This window comes from Balaenoptera musculus, chromosome 13 (genome assembly GCF_009873245.2).
Source record: "Balaenoptera musculus isolate JJ_BM4_2016_0621 chromosome 13, mBalMus1.pri.v3, whole genome shotgun sequence".
Taxonomy (NCBI): domain Eukaryota; kingdom Metazoa; phylum Chordata; class Mammalia; order Artiodactyla; family Balaenopteridae; genus Balaenoptera; species Balaenoptera musculus.
In genome coordinates, this window is record NC_045797.1 from 84,366,702 (window position 1) to 84,387,222 (window position 20,521).

Sequence of the window (20,521 nt, forward strand, 5' to 3'; positions counted from 1 at the left end):
GAAAATGTTGGCTATGGGAAACAAAACAGGAGTGGGAGAGGTGGGACAGGGGACTTTCCTTTTTGTTGACCACAGTGCTATTTGATTTTTTAAAAACTTGTATTACTTTACAAAAAATAAAAATGAAATTCAAAAAATAGAAGCCCGAGGAAAAAAAGTCTGCATTGTTCTAAGATGTCTTAACTGCTCCTTTATTCATTTTCTCCCTGGATGGTCTTGTTAATATTTGTCTATAATTACTTTTTTTTTTTCCATAGAAGACCTTAGATATACTATTCCTTGGCAAAGACTTTACGTATGCATATTGCTTATAGGTCTTGATCTAGATGAGGCTCTTAAAAACTGAACACTGTGGTAAATGAATTCCATTTGATTACCAAATTCTCTTCCTGGTCCTAGTTCTCTATCATTTGAATGGTGCATTGGCCAATGCTGGCTCTCAAACACAGAATCTCATAGTTGGCAGATTTTTGATATTTGTAAGAAAACACAGAAATACAGAGGAATATTGATATCTTTATCTTTATTGCACATATGCAATTAACTAGAATGTACTCAGCATTTCATTTTGACTTTCAAATGCATTCTCCTCCTCAATGACCAAAGCAGATGTACAATGCATGTCTGAAAGGCCACAAAACAGGCCACTTTGGTCAGTAAAGTGTAAGTTAAACCATGTATAAGCCGGAATGACTTCCCCATACCTCATTATGTGCAGATTTTTCCATCATTTCCCCTCTTCATTACAAGTGTTTCAATAGAAAACATCAATGATCAAAATATCTGTCCCTCGATGCTGGGGTGATTCAGCTGCTTGCCCTGGGTGTAGATCATGTCCCTCAGTGCTAGGCCTCTTTTATATTTGCTCAGTTAATCCACGTTGGGGGAAACTGATTAGATACAGTGAACAAGCTCAGAGGTATGTTAATAGGGAAACACTTCTTAAACTTTAGTATATGCGTAAGAATTGCACATTGGTAAAATGCAGACTCCAGCGCCTTGACCTAGAAATTACGATTCTTCGTCGTCTTCTTCTTTTTTTTAAAAAAACTCTGATTCTTTATGTGTTTGGTATGGTACAGGAATCTGGATTTTAAACAAATGTCCTGGGTGATTCTGATTAAGGTGGTCCTGTGGAAGGCATGGAGACACACTGACTTGTTGGGTTGTGTCAGACATAGTGGGGTTGGTTTTATTATTCGTTTATTTCTCAGTGACACCCAAGCAACTCCAAAGGGAACAATTTTAAGTGCTCTCTCAGCTAAATATCTAGGGACCAGTAGGTGAATATATTTTATACAAGGAGGAATGGAATAGCTTTATGCAATAAGATCAAGTTCCTGGCTCCCATCCTAGAATAATGTAAGATCATTTCATTGGTTACCAGCTGGACGCTAACCAGAAAAAGATAAATATTTGTGGATTCAGAGACGGTATTCCAAGAAACACTGTATGGAAGGATGGAGTCTAATGCTACCTGGAATTTTCAAAATCATCAATCAGAGTAATCATTTTTAAATGTGTCACAAAGTAATATGCCAAATTATAAATTATACATTCATTTGCTTAGTTCTTACCCGTGAAATTCTTATATAAATTACCATTTGTCTTTTTTTTTTCATCCTTTTCCTACTGTGTAGGTTGTAAAGGCTCAGAATAGATACTGACAGTTAAAAAACAAAATAATATAACTTACCATAATATATTCCAGCATCTAAGAAGATGTAAAAGTTTAAACCTAGCTGTCATTTATTTTTGTAAATATAAAGCTCTGTTAATGCTTTCAGGTGAGATAGGCCAGGACTGTCATAAATCATTTAAGTTAATGTACTCTTTATACTCCAAATCTTAGCCCTTGGTGTCCCCCCCGACCCCCAGCCCTCAATTTGGAGGAAGAAGCTAAACCAGCCTTTGTTGCTAAACTACACTTCTACTCTGTATATAGTACCCATGGTAAATGTGACCATATACTGTAAGACCAGCAATTCCTATAATAATAATGGTGAGGACGATGATCATGATGATGGAGGTGATGATGGCTAATATTTATTAAGAGCTTACAATGTTACAAGCATTAAGTACTTTATGTGTATTAACTTATTTGAATGGCACAAATCATTATTATTCCCATTTTATAGATGAAAAGATTGAGGCCCAAGGAGGTTAAAAAACTTGCCCCAAATCAATTAAGTCATAAGTAGGCTTCAAACTCAGGCAATCTGGTTCCAGGACCCAACTTCTTTACCTGGTACTTTCTATAATCCTACCTTCCCAATGCCTCAACAAAATTAGGGATAATATTGCAAATGAAGAATCTAAGAAAGGTGCTTCCATTGGAGGTTATTTCCACCCGATCTGCATTCTCATTCTGGAAGTGGCAACACATTATTTATAAATTTAGTAATACAATTGGTTTAAACTAACTTGGGAACATTTGGTACCTCTTTCATTACAGTTTTCTCCTTAATTTAATTAAACTAATTTATTTATTTAAAAAATTTTAATTTTTATTTATTTATTTTTGGCTGCATTGGGTCTTCGTTGCTGTGCATGGGCTTTCTCTAGTTGCAGTGAGCGGGGGCTACTCTTCATAGTGGTGCACTGGCTTCTCATTGTGGTGGCTCCTCTTGTTGCATGGGCTCTAGGTGCGCAGGCTTCAGTGGTTGTGGCTCGCGGGCTCTAGAGTGCAGGCTCAGTAGTTGTGGTGCTCGGTCTTAGTTGCTCCGTGGCATGTGGGATCTTCCTGGACCAGGGCTCGAACCCAGGTCCCCTGCGTTGGCAGGCGGATTCTTAACCACTGCGCCACCAGGGAAGCCCTTCCCCTTAATTTCAGTGTGTTGTGATTTTCATAAGAACTGTCTTGTGATATACAGTATTTTAAGCCTGGGTCAGAATTTACATACAAAAACCCAAATAAGAGAGAATAACTATTGGCTTTCAAATGGAAAATAAAAGATATTTGATGAAATTGAAACCATGATCTGTTTATAAGGACCTTCCTTAGCAGGTACCTCATGTTTAACCAAAAGAGTAACCTGTCCAGGACAGCAAGTCCTTTGACAAGGGAAGTGGGTTAGATGTGGCAACCACAGACTTTACACGCAGAGACAATTCTTATTCCTAATTCTTCACTGTTTAGGGCTCTAGCATTGGTATTGCAATTTGTGAAGCAAAACCCAGCATCTGAAAAATGACAGTAATATGGGAAGGGTCTAAGCAGAAAATATCTACAACAAAATACGTTTTTTGACACATTTACTCATGAAGAGGGAAATTTGCTGAAAGTGATGGGCTTCTGAGGGACAATGCAGAATTCTTTGGTGGGCTGGAGACTCACTGAAGGCCTTCTCTTTGTTCCAGAGCCGGCAACAGAAGAGGTGAGGGTCTAGCTCCTCCCCTAGCAGCCAGAGTAGACTATTTGGAAGAGCAGTGAGATGTCAATATATTTAATGATTCTAGATAAACTTCTTATAATTATAGATAAATCAAAATAACCTGATTAGGCAGAACCGAGAAAATGAGATCTTCTTACCCCTTGTGGTCACCTAAGTAGACGCAATAGCGTGACTAGTGGTGATGGTGATTATGATGAAATCTGCGGTGGGTATTTTGACTTACATTTAAGATGTTTCATAATTTGGACACAAATGCCATTATGCAAGCATGGGGAAGCGTGAGGGTTTGTACTTTGTTTTTCTATGCCTAAGGATCAGAGGGTTTCAGATGGTGTACTTACAATAAATAAGCGCTAAGGGGATTTTTTTTTTGAGACTTGACTCATTTATACAAAGGTGGGAAAGCTAAATAAATCTATGAGGAAAATGAAATATTTCCCCAAGATGCACAGATACAACACAGAAATCATCACAGATCACTGAGAATAATAGATATTTTCGAGAAGAAAGTTGATTAGAGATGTAATCTCTACCTGTAATTACAGGTAGTTCTGAAACCAGTGGAGCAACTGGAAAGCAATGCAGTTCTCAAATTGATTAATAATAATTAGTTTTGTTTGTATCTCTTAGTCAAATAAACCTATACTGAATGGCTCAGAGAGACAGAAAAAAATTCTAGAAATTCTTGGGAATCATAATTTTAGAGGAAGAAGGAACCATTGGAATTATTTAGTTTTTTAATCTCCTAATGTATAGACAATGAAACTGAAGATAAGCGGTTTGTTTGTTGTTACAGGTCAGCCTTAGAGCCAGAAAACAGCAGAGCCAGGACTTCAATGGCTCCAGGCAGGTCTCCTATCTCTACTGTTTCCTGTGTTTGTTATGCTTGATGTCCTAACTGAAGCACATTATGTCTTAAAGCAGCAGTCCCCAACCTTTTTGGCACCAGGGACCGGTTTCATGGAAGACAAATTTTCCACAGACCGGGGGTGGGGTGGGGGAATGGTACAGGCGGTAACACGAGTGATGGCGAGCGGCAGATGAAGCTTCTCTTGCTTGCCCGCCGCTCACCTCCTACTGTGTGGCCTGGCTCCTAATAGGCCATGGCCTGGTAGTGGTCCGTGGCCCGGGGGTTGGGGACCCCTGTCTTAAAGGGTGTTTGCATTGAGTCTTCGTTGCTGTGCGCAGGCTTTCTCTAGTTGCGGCGAGCGGGGGCTACTCTTCATTGCGGTGCGCAGGCTTCTCATTGCAGTGGCTTCTCTTGTTGTGGAGCACAGGCTCTAGGCACGCGGGCTTCAATAGTTGTGGCACGCAGGCTCGGTAGTTGTGGCACACGGGCCCTAGAGCACAGGCTCAGTAGTGGCACACGGGCTTAGTTGCTCCGCGGCATGTGGGATCTTCCCGGACCAGAGATCGAACCGATGTCCCCTGCACTGGTAGGCGGATTCTTAACCACTGCGCCACGAGGGAAGTCCCAAGGGTGCTTTCTGTATTTCATTTTTTGGTCTCAGGCTGGGGTTAGCTTGTAAGTGCTTAAAGATGTCAGCCAGTTACCTGGGGCTTTTATTATGTGAATGGTCCAATGCCCCTCATCAAAGTTATCCCAAGATATGATATGAGGGCATAGAATAGGCAAGATAATTGCCTTGGGGACTCATTTCATGACACATACCATTTTCATGAAACAAAAGCAGCTTGATAGATTATTCATTTCTTCTGAGTGGTTTATTCAAAATTAAAAATAAATTGGAAAGGGAAATCTTCATTTTAGCAGTCTTGAATTACCATAGCCAATTCTGGGGGCAGACCTATCTAGGCAGGATGAGAACACCGGTAGATAGTCATTTAATTATACGTGAACGCTGCTTAGTGCTCTTACCATTTGGTCTAAGTTAGTAACTCTTGTTAAAATGTGGTTGCTATATTGAAAGCTTTTTCCTGCTCATTATTATTTCTAATACTAATATTGCTAATATCTTTAAAAATAATTTAGCCTATTATTAATTTCATGCTCATAGTCACGATACTTCTGTGAGGCAGAATGAAAAGCTATCATTATCCATATTTACCAATGAGGGGACTTCCCTGATGGTCCAGTGGTTAAGACCATGCTCCCAATGCAGGGGGCCGGGTTCGATCCCTGGTCAGGAAACTAGATCCCTCATGCCACAACTAAGACCCCGCATGCTGCAACTAAAGATCCTGCATGCCGCAACTAAGACCCAGCACAGCCATAATAATAATAATAATAATAATAACAATGAGAAATTTAAGGCACAGAAAAGTTAAGCAGATTTCTCAAGTTCACAGCTATTTGGTGGAAAAGTCAGGATTAAAAGTTTGGGATCAAAATATACACACTAATATATATACAATAGATAACCAGCAAGGACCTACTATATAGCACAGGGAACTATACTCAGTATCTTGTAATAACCTATAATGGAAGAGAATGTAAAAAAAAAGAATATATATATTCATATATACATATTTGTAACTGAGTCATTTTGCTGTACACCTGAAACTAACACAACATTGTGAATCAACTATGTTTCAATTAAAAAAAAAAAAGTCAGGACTAAAGTTCAGGTCTTTTGACTTCCAGCCAAGTTTTTTTCTCCTGGATGCTTTCTTTTGATTTTAACATTAAGAAAAGGATCTTACTTGGTACTTGTAACACCTCACTCTCTGTTTTGTGTATACATATGACTGTTTCTTTTTTTGATTATAAGCATCATTTCCTCGTTACAGCACACCCTGCCCCACAGTTCTTGAATATAGCAAGCACTCAGTAAATGTTTGTTTTTAAGAATCAAGCACGTGAGAATCATTTTTATAGGATGACTGTTATCTGTGGTAGGACAGTGAGGCATCGTATATAATTAATTCAATTCTTTCCCCCTTCATCACAATTTAAGAGCTTCAGGTCTAATTAGCAGATACTGGTCAGAAGGCCTGCATCAAATTTATGCTATCATCACTGAGCTATTAGCTTAAAATATGGGCCTCATTTTCTTCATTAAAAACATGAAGATGTAGTACTTTTAATATGAGAAAAATAGTTTCCATTTTCAGAATCACACTACATTTCTTGGATGGTAATTAATATTTCTTCAGTCTTACCATATACAAAGCACAGTTCTGAGTTCTTCACTTAGGTAAGCTTTTATAACCTCATAACTCAGAGTTGGTGCTATTATTATGCTCATTCTTACACACGAGGAAACTTGAGGCTTAGCAAGGTTAAGTAACTTGCCCAAGATCTGGTAGCTAATAAAAGGCAGAGACAGCCGAAAATCTAGGTCTGTGTGACTCCAAAATCTAAGTTATTAATACTACACTATATTTTACCTACACCTTTACAGCCCTGACACAGCTAAATTTTCCAGGTGGCTAATATCCTCCCCATTGTAGACATTAATTTCATGTGGTTACCCCAAATAGAGAACTGTTCTGTCAAGTCCTACTAAAACAAAAATTCAGTCTAAGCAAACTCCTTTTCATAGACATTATTTGTTCTAGACCTGAGATTGTATCTTTATGCTACTTTAGGTTGCAGTATGTTCCCAACACTCACTTTTTAAGTTTTTTAAAATGGTATTTCAAGTTTTCCTGCAGTTTGTATGCTCAGCCTCCTGCATGCTTCTCTACACGTCTCCAAAGTGGAGGAAAGGAAAAAAAAAGTTTTCTGAGATTAGTAGAGGGTTCCAGACTTGGGGGATAATACGTTTGAGTGAGCAGCCCATTGAGCAGGTTTGGTCTCTAATTGATTACAACTCCCTCTGAATCACTACCCCAAGGAAAATGAAGGTGCTGGCTTTTTGATTCTTCCTTCTATCCCTCATTCAGTTTGGTTGTTAGGATTAAGTTAACCAAACAAAGAAAGTTGGGCAGGAAGGAATTGAACCAATTAGTTCAACTACCTCCTTTTCAGAGAGACAACTAAGTTCCAGGAGAGTGATTTACTGAAGCTCATGTATATAAATCTGTGCTGTCTCATCATCCAAGACTCTACAGTAGTTATCAAGTAAATGGCACACCTGACAGCTGATGAAAATTTCTGGACTGGGTTTAAGTGTGAGGAAGAAGAGGGCCTAGCAATTAAGAAGAACTCTGAAGGCACGATCTGGATCCCAATCCTGTCTCTATTTATTAGCTGTGCTCTCTTGGGCAAGTTACTTCTCTGTGACTCAGTTTCTTTGGTTGAGGGTGGTAGCTGTACCACCCTCATGTGGTTGGTGTGGGGATTAAATGATTTATTATACTTTTAACGCAGCAATTAAAGCATGCGGTTGAACTCTCATTAACCATTAGTTATTTCTACCAAAAATTTCACACTCTTAACTCCTTGAATTTTGAGCTCTCCTGATGCTCTCCTCCAGCATTCCTCCTCGTCTGAAATCTTCTCCACAAAGTCGACGCTTGCATTTTCAAGGAACTCAAATGGCTTATTTTCACGGAGTCTCGACAAATAGATGAGACATACACATAACACACACACCACCACACACCGAAGGTACGTGGAAACAGCACAATGGAAGAGTCTGGGGGAGCTGGCGACTCAGGGGTGACGAAATGCTGAGAAAGAGCCTTCGCTCTGAGGAAGACGGCAGAGGCCGGGCAGGTAAGGACACACACACACACACACACACACACACACACCCCCACACACACCCACACACCCACACACACACCCACACACCCACACACACACACCGCAGGCACAGGTGAGAAGTGCCTCCCTCCCTGGGGCGGGGCGCCATCGCGGCGTCGAACTGACCGGTCGCAGCCCGCCAGGCCAGGTGGGCTTCAGGGTGACCGAAAGGCACACACAACCGGCACTGGGACTCAAGTTTGCGCTTTTCCACAGCAATCCTGAAGACAAAGGGACTTCTTATCTAGGTCACTTTTTGGTTTGTTGCCCTCCTCCTCCCGGCCCCCAGGCTTTGTTCCCAACTTCCCCCAGCGCTGGCTCGACGGCGCCCCGCACGTCGCCCGTTCGTCTGGCAGCCAACCCGTTCCCCTTTGTCGTCCACCGTTCCTCCTAGAGAGGGGTGGGCTGGCCGCCGACCTCGGGCACGGACGAGGAATAATGGGATGAGGAGGCGGAGAGCTCCCCGCTGGCACCGGAGGAGCGATCCCCGCGAGCCGCCCGCCCACTGTGACCAGACAGCCCCTCGTCCCCGGGCCGGGCCTGGGATGGGGCGGAGCGCGGCCGGCGCCCTCTGATTGGCCTGCGGGCGTCGGGGCGCCGCTCCGCGATTGGGCCGCGGGCTGTCTGGCGCGAGGCGCGCGTGGTGGGGAGGGGGCGGCTGGAAGCTGCTGGAAGTCAGGGGGCGGGGCGGGCGCGGGCAATCTGTGGGGCGCGGGCGGGGACGCGGGGACGCGGGGGCGCGGCGGGGGCGCGGGGGCGCGGAAGGAGGGCCGAGCGGGTCACGCCCCCGGCCCCTCCCCGGCCCCGCCCCGCGCGCTCCGACCGCGGGCGGCCAGGGGGCAGGCGCGCCGGTCGCTTCCCCGTCTCTCGGCGTCGCCCGGCTCAGTCGCGGGCGAGCGGCGCGGGCGGCCGGAGCGCCAGGCAGGCCATGGCCACCACCAGCACCACGGGCTCCACCCTGCTGCAGCCCCTCAGCAACGCCGTGCAGCTGCCATCGACCAGGTACCCGAGGCGGCCCGCTGGCACCCGCGCCCTCGCCGCCCCCTCCGCGGCCGTGTGCCATCCGCGCGGGACCCGGGACCGGGGCGCGGGCTGGGGCGGGGGCGAAGGAGGAGGCGACCCGCTTGTTATTGTCCGCCTGGCGCCCGCTGCCCCCCCCCCACCCAGCTGCCCACCCAGCCCCCACCCCGCCCGGGCAGCCCGGGGGGGCTCCGGGCCACCGAACGTGCGCGCGTGCATGCTTGGCCCTGCTCCCTGCCACAGCAGCGCCCGACCCGGGGCGTGCGTGCACCGCGTAGTCGGCGATCGGGAGTCCCGAAGCCGGTTCCAGGGCGTGTGGGCACGGGTGTTGTAGACAGTGGTGCGTGAAAGGCTGTGCTTTGGGGGAGCCGGGGTTGTCTGTGCCCTGCGCGCGTGGCACCCGATACTCCACGGGGAAAGGATGGACGTGCCTAGGTGGAGGGTGCGCTGGACACGACGTGTGTGGCGTGGAGGAGGCCAGCTCAGGGGTCGGCGACCGGCTCTTTGGGACAGTTTGCGTGGAAGTGCGGCGTATTCAAGAGAGAGAGGCAACAGTTTGGGGCAAGGCAGGCAGGGGTTAGGAAGAAAAGGCAAAGTGAGTTAATGATCCCAGGGTGTCTAGCGGAGAAAGTGGCAACCTTGTAGATGGAAACACCTCCGCCCCCGCCCCCCCCAAAAAAGCATTTGACACAGTATAGGGAAGAGTGACATTTAAGTCCTCACTTTGAGTTTGCATGAAGGGCCTAAGGGTTACTGAGATATAAACAGGATTGTGTGGGAAAGCCGCGCCATTTTTATTCAGAAAGAAAGTTTGGGAGTATTTGTCAGAGTGACATTTAGGGTAGTTGGTGGGGCAGAGATAATTGCTTTAGCCCCAGGCTAGAGGTAGTGCACTGAAAATTTTGCTTAAAATTATTTCAAGTGGACTTGATCTAGAAGTGTTTTGCACTTTCCAAGGGATCCGGGTTCACTGTCCTCCCGAATGTGTTGCTGTCATTGATGTCATCAGGGATTTCATTTATAATACTGGATTCCTCTGTGTCCAGACTCCGTTTCATAGCAGCAAAACGGGAAACGACCCTGTGTCTAACGTTATGACACTAAGTGCTTTGTGCTTCAGTGTTTTAAAAAGTAAAATAAAGTATGTTCAATGAGTATAAAAAAATTCTACCTCTGTTCAGATCTGAATTCCTTACTTATAGCTCAGTAATAGCTGTTGGTTCTTAGTAAATACCTATCCCCCATACATCTTGAACTACAGTTATAATGTGAATCTTGTTAACAGATTAAAGTGCCACTAGTGAAATTAATCGCATACTATAAGAAAGTAGTCTTCTCTGTTTATTAATAAACTGATCAGAACTTATGGTTTTTCGTCTTCTCAGCCCTGTGGAGAATTCTCACTTTTCTGAAGTGAAGCACAGTGTATGGCCTTTTAGTGTATTACAACCCTCCTTGACTTAAGTAGGTTGCTGCCAGGGTATCAGCAAATGCAGGGTAGGTATCTGTTTAAAAATTGTTTTGCCAATGAGAGCAAGAGAGATAGGCCTATAGCTTTTCACTTATTTTAGGGAACAAGATTATGCTCTCTTTCTCCCTCTTTCTCTCTGTTTCATTTTCTCTCTCCCTATCACGATGAAATATTTTCTCTACTGTGCTCGTGCCTTCTAATTTATATAATGCCTGTGCCTTTAAAAGTGATTTAATATAATAACCTCATTTAAAAATCTCAGCAATCCAGAGCAAGTTCTTTTTAGTGCTGACGTAAGCAGGAGAATCAAGGGAAGGGGACAGGACTTAAAATTTTGACTTTCCTCCTTTATTATCTACAGGTTTTGATTTGGTACCTTGGACACCTTTGTTCTCTTGAGACCATTCTGAATTTGCATAGCCACTTGTATTTTGGGTTGTTTTCTCTTAGCAAGTCTTAAGACTATTGGATTAATACCACACAAGCCTTAACTTTTTATGATAATAATAAACTGTTTCTCTGAAGCACCAAAGAATTGACTTTTTTGCTGATAAAGCACTTGGAATAACTGAAAACTCATTTAGTAAAATTGGATGAATAAGTAGTCACTGACTGAAAAAAAAAAAAAATAAGTAGTCACTGAGCCATTATTTTGAAGTTGAGCAAAATAGAAATGAATTTTGGTAACATGTAAATAACTGGGTCCCAGTTGAGAGAAAGCCTAAGAATTAGTTGTAATCAAATAGTGTGATTCAACAGGAAAAAGACAAATCAGGAAATGAAAAGTGTAAAAATATAACTTGTTAGTGTGTTAACTTGGTATGCGCTAATTGACAGTGTTTTGAAAATTTAGGAAATTATAAAAGCAGTTATTTGATGTCAGAGGAAGAGAAGGACCTTAGAGCCAGAAAATAGTTAAACTTTTTTACTAGAGTGAGTGCGGAATTCATGAAATGATAGAAAGTACTGGTATGTATGGAATAGAAGAATGCAGGTTGCAGGGTCAGGTAGGAGAGAAAGGAAGAAATATGTTGCAGTAAAGACCAGGCAAGGAACAGGGACAAAAGATCTTGCCTGCCTTAGGCTCCTGGATTCTTTCATCTTTTCTGAGAAATCTGGAGTGACCTTGAGGTAACCGTAGTATTTGTTCAGTAGGTCTTACATTTAAATAAAAATATAAAATCTGGTATTTAGTGAGGTTCGATGATGCTTTAAGATGGGAAGTGTTTAGCATCTGATGTTTCGCCTTCTAGGCCTTGCATTCCAGGCGACTTTATTTCTAGAGCGGTTAGTTATCATTAAAGGAATATCTGGGGGGATTTGGACTGAGGGAGAGACAAGGGCCAAACGTGCTATCGAGAAGACATCAGGTGTCATTGAACAGAATCGTATTCTTTATTAGTTGGCCATGTGGTGACTTTTTTAAAAACTCCAACATGAATACCAAACAAGGGAGAATAATTGTGTCCAGATCAACCTATTATTTTTAAGAGGTTTTTTTGTTTTTATTTTTTAACCTGAATATATATGTTCTATTGCATTTGACTTAACCTCACTTCTGAGTTATCAGACTGAGGGGCTCTCTAGCCCTCTTCTTCCTCCCTCTCTTCACCCTTCCTTTCCTTTCCGTTTAAACCATTTTTCTTTCCTTATTTCCCTTGATGCTGTAATTACTATGAAATTGGAGTAAGGTTCCCTGGTGACGTGATGTCCAGGATGGCATACTTGGCCGACAGCCAGTGAGGGATGAGACTGACCTCATCGATCAGTCCCGTTTGGGGACAGGGTCCTTGTTTTAGAGATGACGTGCTGAACTTTCTGGGGCTGGGAGAGGGGGCAAGAGGGAGGCTCGAGATACTCGGAAAGGTTTGGGGGAGGGAGGAAGAAGGACCAGCTGTTGTAACCAATCCTGCCAAGTCGGGTAATAATGATCACGGGTAACATCTTACAGTTTTCAAATCTCTTCCACATGCGTTATATTATTTTCCTGCGTCCTCACAACACCTTATGAAGTCAGATAAAATTCACGTCCTGAAGTGTGTTAGCTTCAGGTACGTATGTACGTATGGTATTAAGCATTTGAGTCAAAGGTCCATTTCAATTTCTATTCTGAGCACGTGGCAAATCATTTTGTCAGATCCATGTTTTAGATGCAGGTTGCCAGTGTGTTTTTGGAGGACGGGGTGGAGAGGAAGGGCTTTCCCAACACTCAAGTGCTGGTGGTGACGGCTGGAGTGGGGAAAGCCGTGTGTGTACAGGGGGAGAATCCTCGTTTCCTTCTTTTTGGTCATTTCGTTGATTGACGGGTTGCTGTATATTCTCCCCCGCCCCATGCCAGGTAAACAACCAATGAAGTGGAATAGTATATTAGGGAAAAGAATAGTTTAGAACATTAACTGCCTTAATCCTCTGACGATTCTGTGCTGTGATGAACCCCATTTTATAGATGAAGAAATAAATGACGTTCTCAGTTTTGAGCCTTTTGAAGATGCTGACTTTTAGGAGAAGAAGGTGAATGGCAACAAAACAAGCAAATCAAAGGTCTATTTTATTTTAAAGTTGCCATTTGAATGCTTTAGGTTTTGGACATAAATATTTAACTCATTTGTCGCTCCTGTCTACTTTTACGCCCGTGATGAGCCTCAGCCTTCATCCTGAGAGCCTTGCCATGCTGAGGCAATCTGCTGTGGAAGATCCCTTTTCATCAGGAAGGCATATGGGCCTGAGAATCTTGAATCTGTATTTTGGGCCCTGTCAGTTACCTAATTTTAGAAATGTCACTTTACATAAATGAGTTTCCCCCTGTGTAAAATGTGTGTTGCACTTAGTTTTAAAATCCCATGATTCTGTGTTTGTTTCCTCAAGCTGCCTCAGATTCTTTTTGGACTGAGTTGGAGGGAGTATAAATATGAACTCAGGGGAGGAAAATGGACTAATAAATTTTGAAGTTGAAACCGCCTCTGTGGTTAATCTGAGGCAGTGAGGCAAAGGACCGCGTGCCCTAAACTGTAGTCCGTGTCGGTTTCCCTGTGTCTGTTTCCCTTCATCGGTAGGAAGTAGTCATGCCGTGGTCATGACTGGCTTGGAACCAGATTCTGCCAGCCTTGTGCTTGTTGGCAAATCACTGTATATTTCTTTAAGGCCCAGTTTCCTCACCTATAAAATAAAGATAATAAATAGTAGCTATTTGTAGATTATTGTGGAGATTAAAATACATAATCTATGTAAAGTACCTGGCTCCTAGTATACATCTGCTGCACGTTCCTTCCTTCTTTACAAATTATGAAATATTTGGAATTTGTCTTCTATTTTTCTTTTGGGAAGTTAACATCTGTTCACATATATTCCATTTTAAATCTCTAGGACTTCCTTTTTAGGAAGGGAAATATCAGGCTCAGGTTCAGTCCTATTCCCCACACAGTGATTAAACTAGGATTAAAATCTCATTTTGAATTTGGAGTCAAAAGTGGTTTTTCTGCTTCCTCACTGTTCAAGAGTTCTTTGTCCCCTGCTTTAAAAATGCTTCCTGTGTTATTACTGCCTGGATAGGTACAAATAACCCTAGTCTCTGTTTACTGTGGCCCATCAGGGCTGACTTTCCAGGGAAATAATCAAAACAGCTCACACACAGCTTTGCCTGCAGTCTATTTAACAGGTGGGAGTCTACGATGATAGAACTTGGCAAGACTTCTTTAAAATAAAACAAGCTGTAAACAGGGCCCCCAGCAGAGTGATCTTTTAATGATTTTACGAATGACATGGGTCCTGCTTTGGTAAATGTGTAGGGTTTGGAAAAGGGGAGGGATAGCCGATGTGTGGAAAGATAGAATTCGGATTCAGGAGATCTGAATAGGCGGCAATGATGTGCCCCCCTCCTTTGCTTATCAGAACCCTCACTGTTCTTCCAAGCCCGCATCCAGTGCACCTTGCAGATGAATCTTTTCCTGAATCCCATCTGATGTGACTGCTGTTGTATTTGAACCACAGTAGCATTTTGGATTTGGCACTGTTCTGGCATTTATATTCTGCTTAATGTTGTATGTATCCGGCAGGGTTCTGGTAGGAGACAGATTGAACTAGGTAACCAAGGAGACTTTAAGAACCATTTACTAAGATATGGGCAGGTTTAGGGAAATCAGCAAGGAATAGGATGGTGTCCCAGGACCAGCTCCTCTAGGCCTGGAGGGGCCAGAGGAAGGAAGGGCAGAGCCCTAAGGGGATCAGAACCCCACGAGGGGAGCTGTAGGGGCTCCTGCCAGGAGCAGCTGTGGCCCCCAGTGAGGGACCCATCCAGCCTGCGGTGGGCTTGAGGGAGGGGGTGAGGGGAGATGAATACCCCACTCCCTCCCATCCTCTCTTTCCTGCTGGTGCCTCCTTCAGAGGGCAAGTTGATACTTTGGGGACACAGAGAGTGGGTCTGGAGGCGTGGAAATCCTGTGCAGGACATTGTGATTACTGGTATGTCCTTTACATGAGTGTTACTCATCTCTCTACATGATGAATACAAATAAAAAACCCTTTGTCAGGCCCTTAAGGCACATCCTCATTCTGTCTCTTTCTTCGGAGTCGCACGTTTTGAAAGAACAGTTGAATCTTGCTAACCTCTGCTCACTCTCACAACCATTGTAATCAGACTTCTGCCTGCCACGCTAATAGCCACATCCAGCGGCAAACTGTGTAATACTGATTAGTTACTTCTTGCGTAAACCTCTTCCCAGCTTCCCTGCTGCCCTTTGCAGTGCTCTTTCAAGTGTGGCTGCGAGACCACTTGTATCAAAAATCATGTGGGATTGTTGTTATATATTCCCAGGCTCTACCCAGAGCTACCCAGTGAGGGCCAGGGAACCTACATTTTTAAGCAGGCTCATTCTTACCCACCTTCTCCTACCATCAGAGGTAGAGAGCTACCTGGCCACATTTTTTTAAGGTTCTCCATATTACTAAAAGGTTATCAAAGTGTGACACATTTTTAAAATGTTTGCATTTAACCGATTAACTTGTAATCCCCAAAAGTTCATGCAGTGTAATTGTGCTATTGACAATATAGTCACAATATACGGGAAGAATAAAATTCATAAGTGCACACTAGGCAGTGTGGCCCCCAGTTTTCAGTTAAATGATGTCCTTGTCCCTTTCCAGTCCTGTCATTGTATCTGTAGTGACTGCATGTGTAGCCTCATGTGTAGAAAATGTCAGAAGTCTAACTTTGGGGTCCTTCTGGGCTGAGAGGCCTGCCCTGTGAGAGGCCCTGCCCCACCCATTCTCAGGCCTGCTTACCTCTGGGAACCCCTGGCCCACAGGAGAGGCCTAGAACCTCCCGAATATGGCTGCCAGCTCCTTTTCTGTTATTCGGGCCCTGCCCCTACTTTGGCCACCCCTCACACACCCACACTCTCTCCCCAGAGGAGCAGGAAATTGCCAGAAGCCCCCATGCACGTGGCAGTGGCCGGGCTGGAAGTGCAGTCCTGGTCTGCTGCCCGAAGGTCCTGCAGAACCAGTTAAGTTCCCCCAATACGTTTTCTTATCTTTTAACTCCATGCCTTTGATCAAACTATTTCCTCTGCCTGGATTCCCCTCCACACTCCTTTGGGTCGGCAAACCCATATTTTGCGATACTCCGCTAAAGCTTATGCCTCCTGGGTGAAGCTTTTACAGATCTGCCCCATCCTTTCCAGTCGCGCGTCACTGCCCATGGGGCCACTGTGCGCGTCTAACGCGGGCACAGGCGGTAGGTAAGTACATGCTGCTGCCTGAGGCTGTGGGCATCCCCGGCGGAGCCCCTTCCGGGAGCTGTTTCTCGAACCTCGGCAGCGGTTCTGCAGTGAGGCTGGCGCCGCAGAAGAAGCTGAAGAGAAGGCAGACAGGTAGTCGTCCTGCTCAACCTCTGTCCTTCGCTCTGGGCTCCCCCAGCCTCTCCCGTGCCTTCCAAGCAAAAGCCCAGCATCGCCTCGATCTGGCTCTTTCAGGAGTGGGGTAAGGGGCACATGTTGGGGGTCTTTGCCCCTTTCCACAGCTGCCTGTCAAGGGTGTGTACCCTCCTCGCTCTCGCAAGTGGTGGTCCGAGAACCCCCGCTGGTTGGCGTATCTGGCCGCCCTTGTCCTTGTCAGTCGGGGCCTCGGGGGAGTTGCCTCGGCTTTCCCTGCTCTGACGGCACCTGCAGCACGTCATTTTTTTTTGCTTACTTCGCGCGCCTCCCTGCCAGGGTGTAAGTTCCTCAGGCACAGGGCCTGTCCCTCAGGTTTGCCTCTCTCGCGCTCAGGACCGCCGCGGGCACGAGGGCATCCGGAGTGAGCGGCTCGCGTGGTGAGGAGCACAGACCCGCTAAAGTTCCGCTCATCACTGATTGGCGGGGCGCTCCAGGCACTCACTGCGCTTTCCTAAGCGGCAGGTCCCTGGTCTGCATCCCGGGGCGGGTGAGGGCCCCTCCCACAGGGCTGAGGCTGGCATCAGGGGTCCTGCCGGCAGAGGGCCCAGCGCACAGAGCTCAGTCCATGCTGGGTGTTGCAGCTGCCGGGCTGCTTTTCCCGGGCTTGTGGAGGACACGGAGTGTACGTGCCTCGGGTGCATCAGGCTTTGCAGTGCCCGTTTGCCGTGATGCACCTTGCAGGCACTGGAGTGTCCGGCGTGTGCCGGACAGAGTGCTGGCCGTGCGGGATACAGAGGAGAAGGTGGCTGCGGTTTAATGCAGTGGTTCTCACACTTTTCAAGGCAGCAGCTACCAGAGGGGTTGGCCGGGCGGCCAGGCGGAGGCTCCCGGCCGGGGTGGTACCCGTGCCCAGCTTCTGAGCAGCCCTGCGCCAGGGGCTCTCGGGGATCCTTTTCCCGGGGACACTTCACTTTTCCAGCGTCTTTCATTGGCACCCACACCCTCCCCGGCTGGAAGGCTGGTCGCGGGGTCAGGACAGCAGTGGCGTCCCCTCCCTGGATGGGGTGCTGCCTTGTCTCTGGCGCTCCTTTGGCTCCCCAGCTGGCCGAGCTCCGCAGATCGGGGTCAGGTCACTGTGACTCGGTCCCTCTGTGTGGGCACTGCCGTGCTTCCTCCTAGCTGCCAGCCGCGAGAGTTACGGGGTGCCTCTGCTCTGAGTGTTTACGTAAAGGGCTGCACAGTACATCTCCGTGGGTTAGAAGGAAGCTGTGTAAACCTTTCTGGCTGACTTTTATTTTCCTCAGGAGGGTTACTTAAAAGGAGATGTGCAAAGCATTGAAGAATTTTGGACGAATGTGACTGATGATTCAAAGGAAAATGGAGATAACTGTGAGAGGTACCAGTATCCCCAGCTAACGATTACACTGTCATTACACCGTTGGGTGATAAGGGGTGACTGGAAAGAGAAGCTCTATCAGCATTGTTATCAAGCTATTCAGAAAAAAAAGAAGCCTTCAGAGTGCAGAACTGTCTTTCTCCAGAAAGAACAAAGGGCTGTCCTTACAGCCCTGTGGTTGGGGGGGCCCTGCAAGAGGGCTCTTTGCGGATATTACCCCTCCACCCCCTTGTCCCCCAGCCGGACAGTCCGGGGAAGCCTGGCTTTTGGCCGGCAGCAGGTGTCATCAAGGGATCCTCCCTGGGCGGCCTGTGTCCCTGTGGAGTGAGGAAGCCAGGGGCCAGCCCAGTTGCCAACTAGATGGACCTCCCTCTTCCGTGAACGTGTGGGCCTCTGACCAGCTTGCCTTGCTCCTGTCTCGGCATCGGACAGAGATGCCACATACTTTCTGTTATAATCCATAGTCCCATAGAAACTTTTTTAGTTTTTAGAGGTTTTCTGTGCCAAACTAGATATCTGTAGAAGGTCAGAGTTGTAGATAATATATACTTTTAGACATATTTAAGTTACTCAGTTACATGTTATTTTAAAATAAATAGCTCCCAGCTTATACAAACAAAAAATTCTGAATGCTTTCAGTTTCTTTTTGAAGGTAGATTATAGGTAAAACTAAGCATATGAAAGACATTCAGGTGATACCTTGTTAAAACTAGAGAGAGAGGCTCTGCCTTTTTTTTTTTAATGTAATTTTTATTTATTTATTTGGCTGTGTTGGGTCTTCGTCTCTGCGCGAGGGCTTTCTCCAGTTGCGGCGAGCGGGGGCCACTCTTCATCGCGGTGCGCGGGCCTCTCACTGTCGCGGCCTCTCTTGTTGCGGAGCACAGGCTCCAGACGCGCAGGCTCAGTAATTGTGGCTCACGGGCCTAGTTGCTCCGCGGCATGTGGGATCTTCCCAGACCAGGGCTCGAACCCGTGTCCCCTGCATTGGCAGGCGGACTCTCAACCACTGCGCCACCAGGTAAGCCCGAGGCTCTGCCTTTTGCAAAACCACTAGTTTCAAAACCGCTCGTCCTCTGGGTGCACAATAAATAGTGATTGAGTTCAATGTATCTAATTTAACAACATCAAATTTCAAAGATAAATGTAAAGACTTGCAGTGAAGTTCTCGAAGTTAACTGTATAGGAGGAGACTTGCCTGAGACCAGGATTAAATTTTATGAATAAACCATGGGAGTTTCTGCTTACTGTAAGGTGTTGTTACCCGATGAGGTCATGGCTTAGGTGAAGTAGTTAATGCCAACGTAAATTCCAAATTCACATGTCTAGAGGTTGCCGCGCAAGGAACATGAATGGATATGAATGTAGATGCAGCCATTTTTTGAGATATGGACAGCATGACCATATGGAAATCCCATGCCCAGGCTAAAAGGAAAGCCCCCCCCTCACATTTGCTGATGGTTACCAAAGCTGATTTTTCAAGGGAAGCTGGAATTCTGGATTTTTTGGTGAAAATTTGTGATTTTTAAAACTTTGGCTCAGGTTTTCTTAAGTTTTCTGTTTTTTGAGCCCAAACAACATAGCTAGGCCAGATTTAGCTCATTGGCCGTCAGGAAGTAGGTAGCAGTCTCTGTTACAGTTGGTGGCGGTCATTCCAATCTGAGCAGCGCTGTGCTCTTCTGAGATGTCGGAGGAACCTTGACAGGCCCGATTACAACCACAGCAGGGCAGTCAGGGCTGCAGAAGCCTTGGGAACCATGTCATGGGATTGTTGAAGATGTAATTCTCGTATTTCATCACTTAGTAATTTCGTCCTTAAACTGGCCAGCAGGATTTCAGGTTAAATTTTGTCTGACTAGTTCTAGTCATTTGGAGAGGGTCACACCTTAGAAATAATCTTGAAAGTTAATATCCCATTAAAGTGGGAAGGTTGGACTTTCACACCGCTATCATTTTGTTCTTTTTGCAGATCCAGTATTTCAATTATTAACTGGCCTAAGTGGTCAAGGCTATATTATGGGTGTGATGTTAAAAAAAAAATGTCTAGCTAGTAGAGAATAAAGTCTCATGGAAAGGTCTTGATTGCCCAATAAGCCCCTACCAGTTTTTCAGGTTTTTAAAGTGTACGTTGAATTTTGGCCAGCATATTTTATCTCGTGATAACTGTTCAGGCTTTGGAGTTCAAGTTTAATCTACAGTGCGTTTCACTGCAAGTGTTAGGGTGCCTTTTCTAATACTGGGACTGGCACAGCTGTTCATGTTAGCTGCTTACCAAGGATAGGAGTCACGAAGATTTTTGGTGTCTGCGTAGAGCCGAGAGGACAAGGTAGAAGTACCCTTTGGCTGGCATTTAGTATCTTTGGGGATGGCTAAGTGTCCTCAGTCTAAGATTATCATCCTTCTATGTGGTCCCTGTAGCTTTCATGTAGTATGAGACTAGTTACGTCTTCTCCTTTTGTTCTTGGAAAATATTTTAAAAGCCACATAGTAAAGGAAAATCTCGGTATATTTGGCATCACAACATTGAGCTTCAGCCTTCCGTTAGATTTGAATGGAAATTCTGATAAACTAGTCAAAATCAAAGAACAGAATTTTTGGGTATTGTCGGTATTGTTGGGTATTTGTTACACTTTTCCATATGGATTGGAAGGATTCATTTCTAAAGAGTTCGAGTTCTTTTTTAAGGTATAGGGAATATAAATTAATGGGGAAATAACTATG

General features: G+C 45.2%; 1 protein-coding gene across 3 annotated transcripts in view; it reads left to right on the plus strand.

Annotated features, from left to right (window-relative positions):
• The first annotated feature begins 8,857 nt into the window (after positions 1–8,857).
• The window catches only part of MBOAT2 (membrane bound O-acyltransferase domain containing 2), a 110,629-nt gene continuing 98,965 nt past the window's right edge, over positions 8,858–20,521 (plus strand). Inside the window, exon 1 of one of the 3 annotated variants that reach the window (XM_036872966.1) lies at positions 8,858–9,051. In XM_036872966.1, coding sequence (XP_036728861.1) covers positions 8,978–9,051 — 74 coding nt within the window. In that variant the 5' untranslated portion in view covers positions 8,858–8,977. The remainder of the gene's footprint in view (positions 9,052–20,521) is intronic. The other 2 variants (XM_036872969.1, XM_036872967.1) reach the window with 2 other exon arrangements.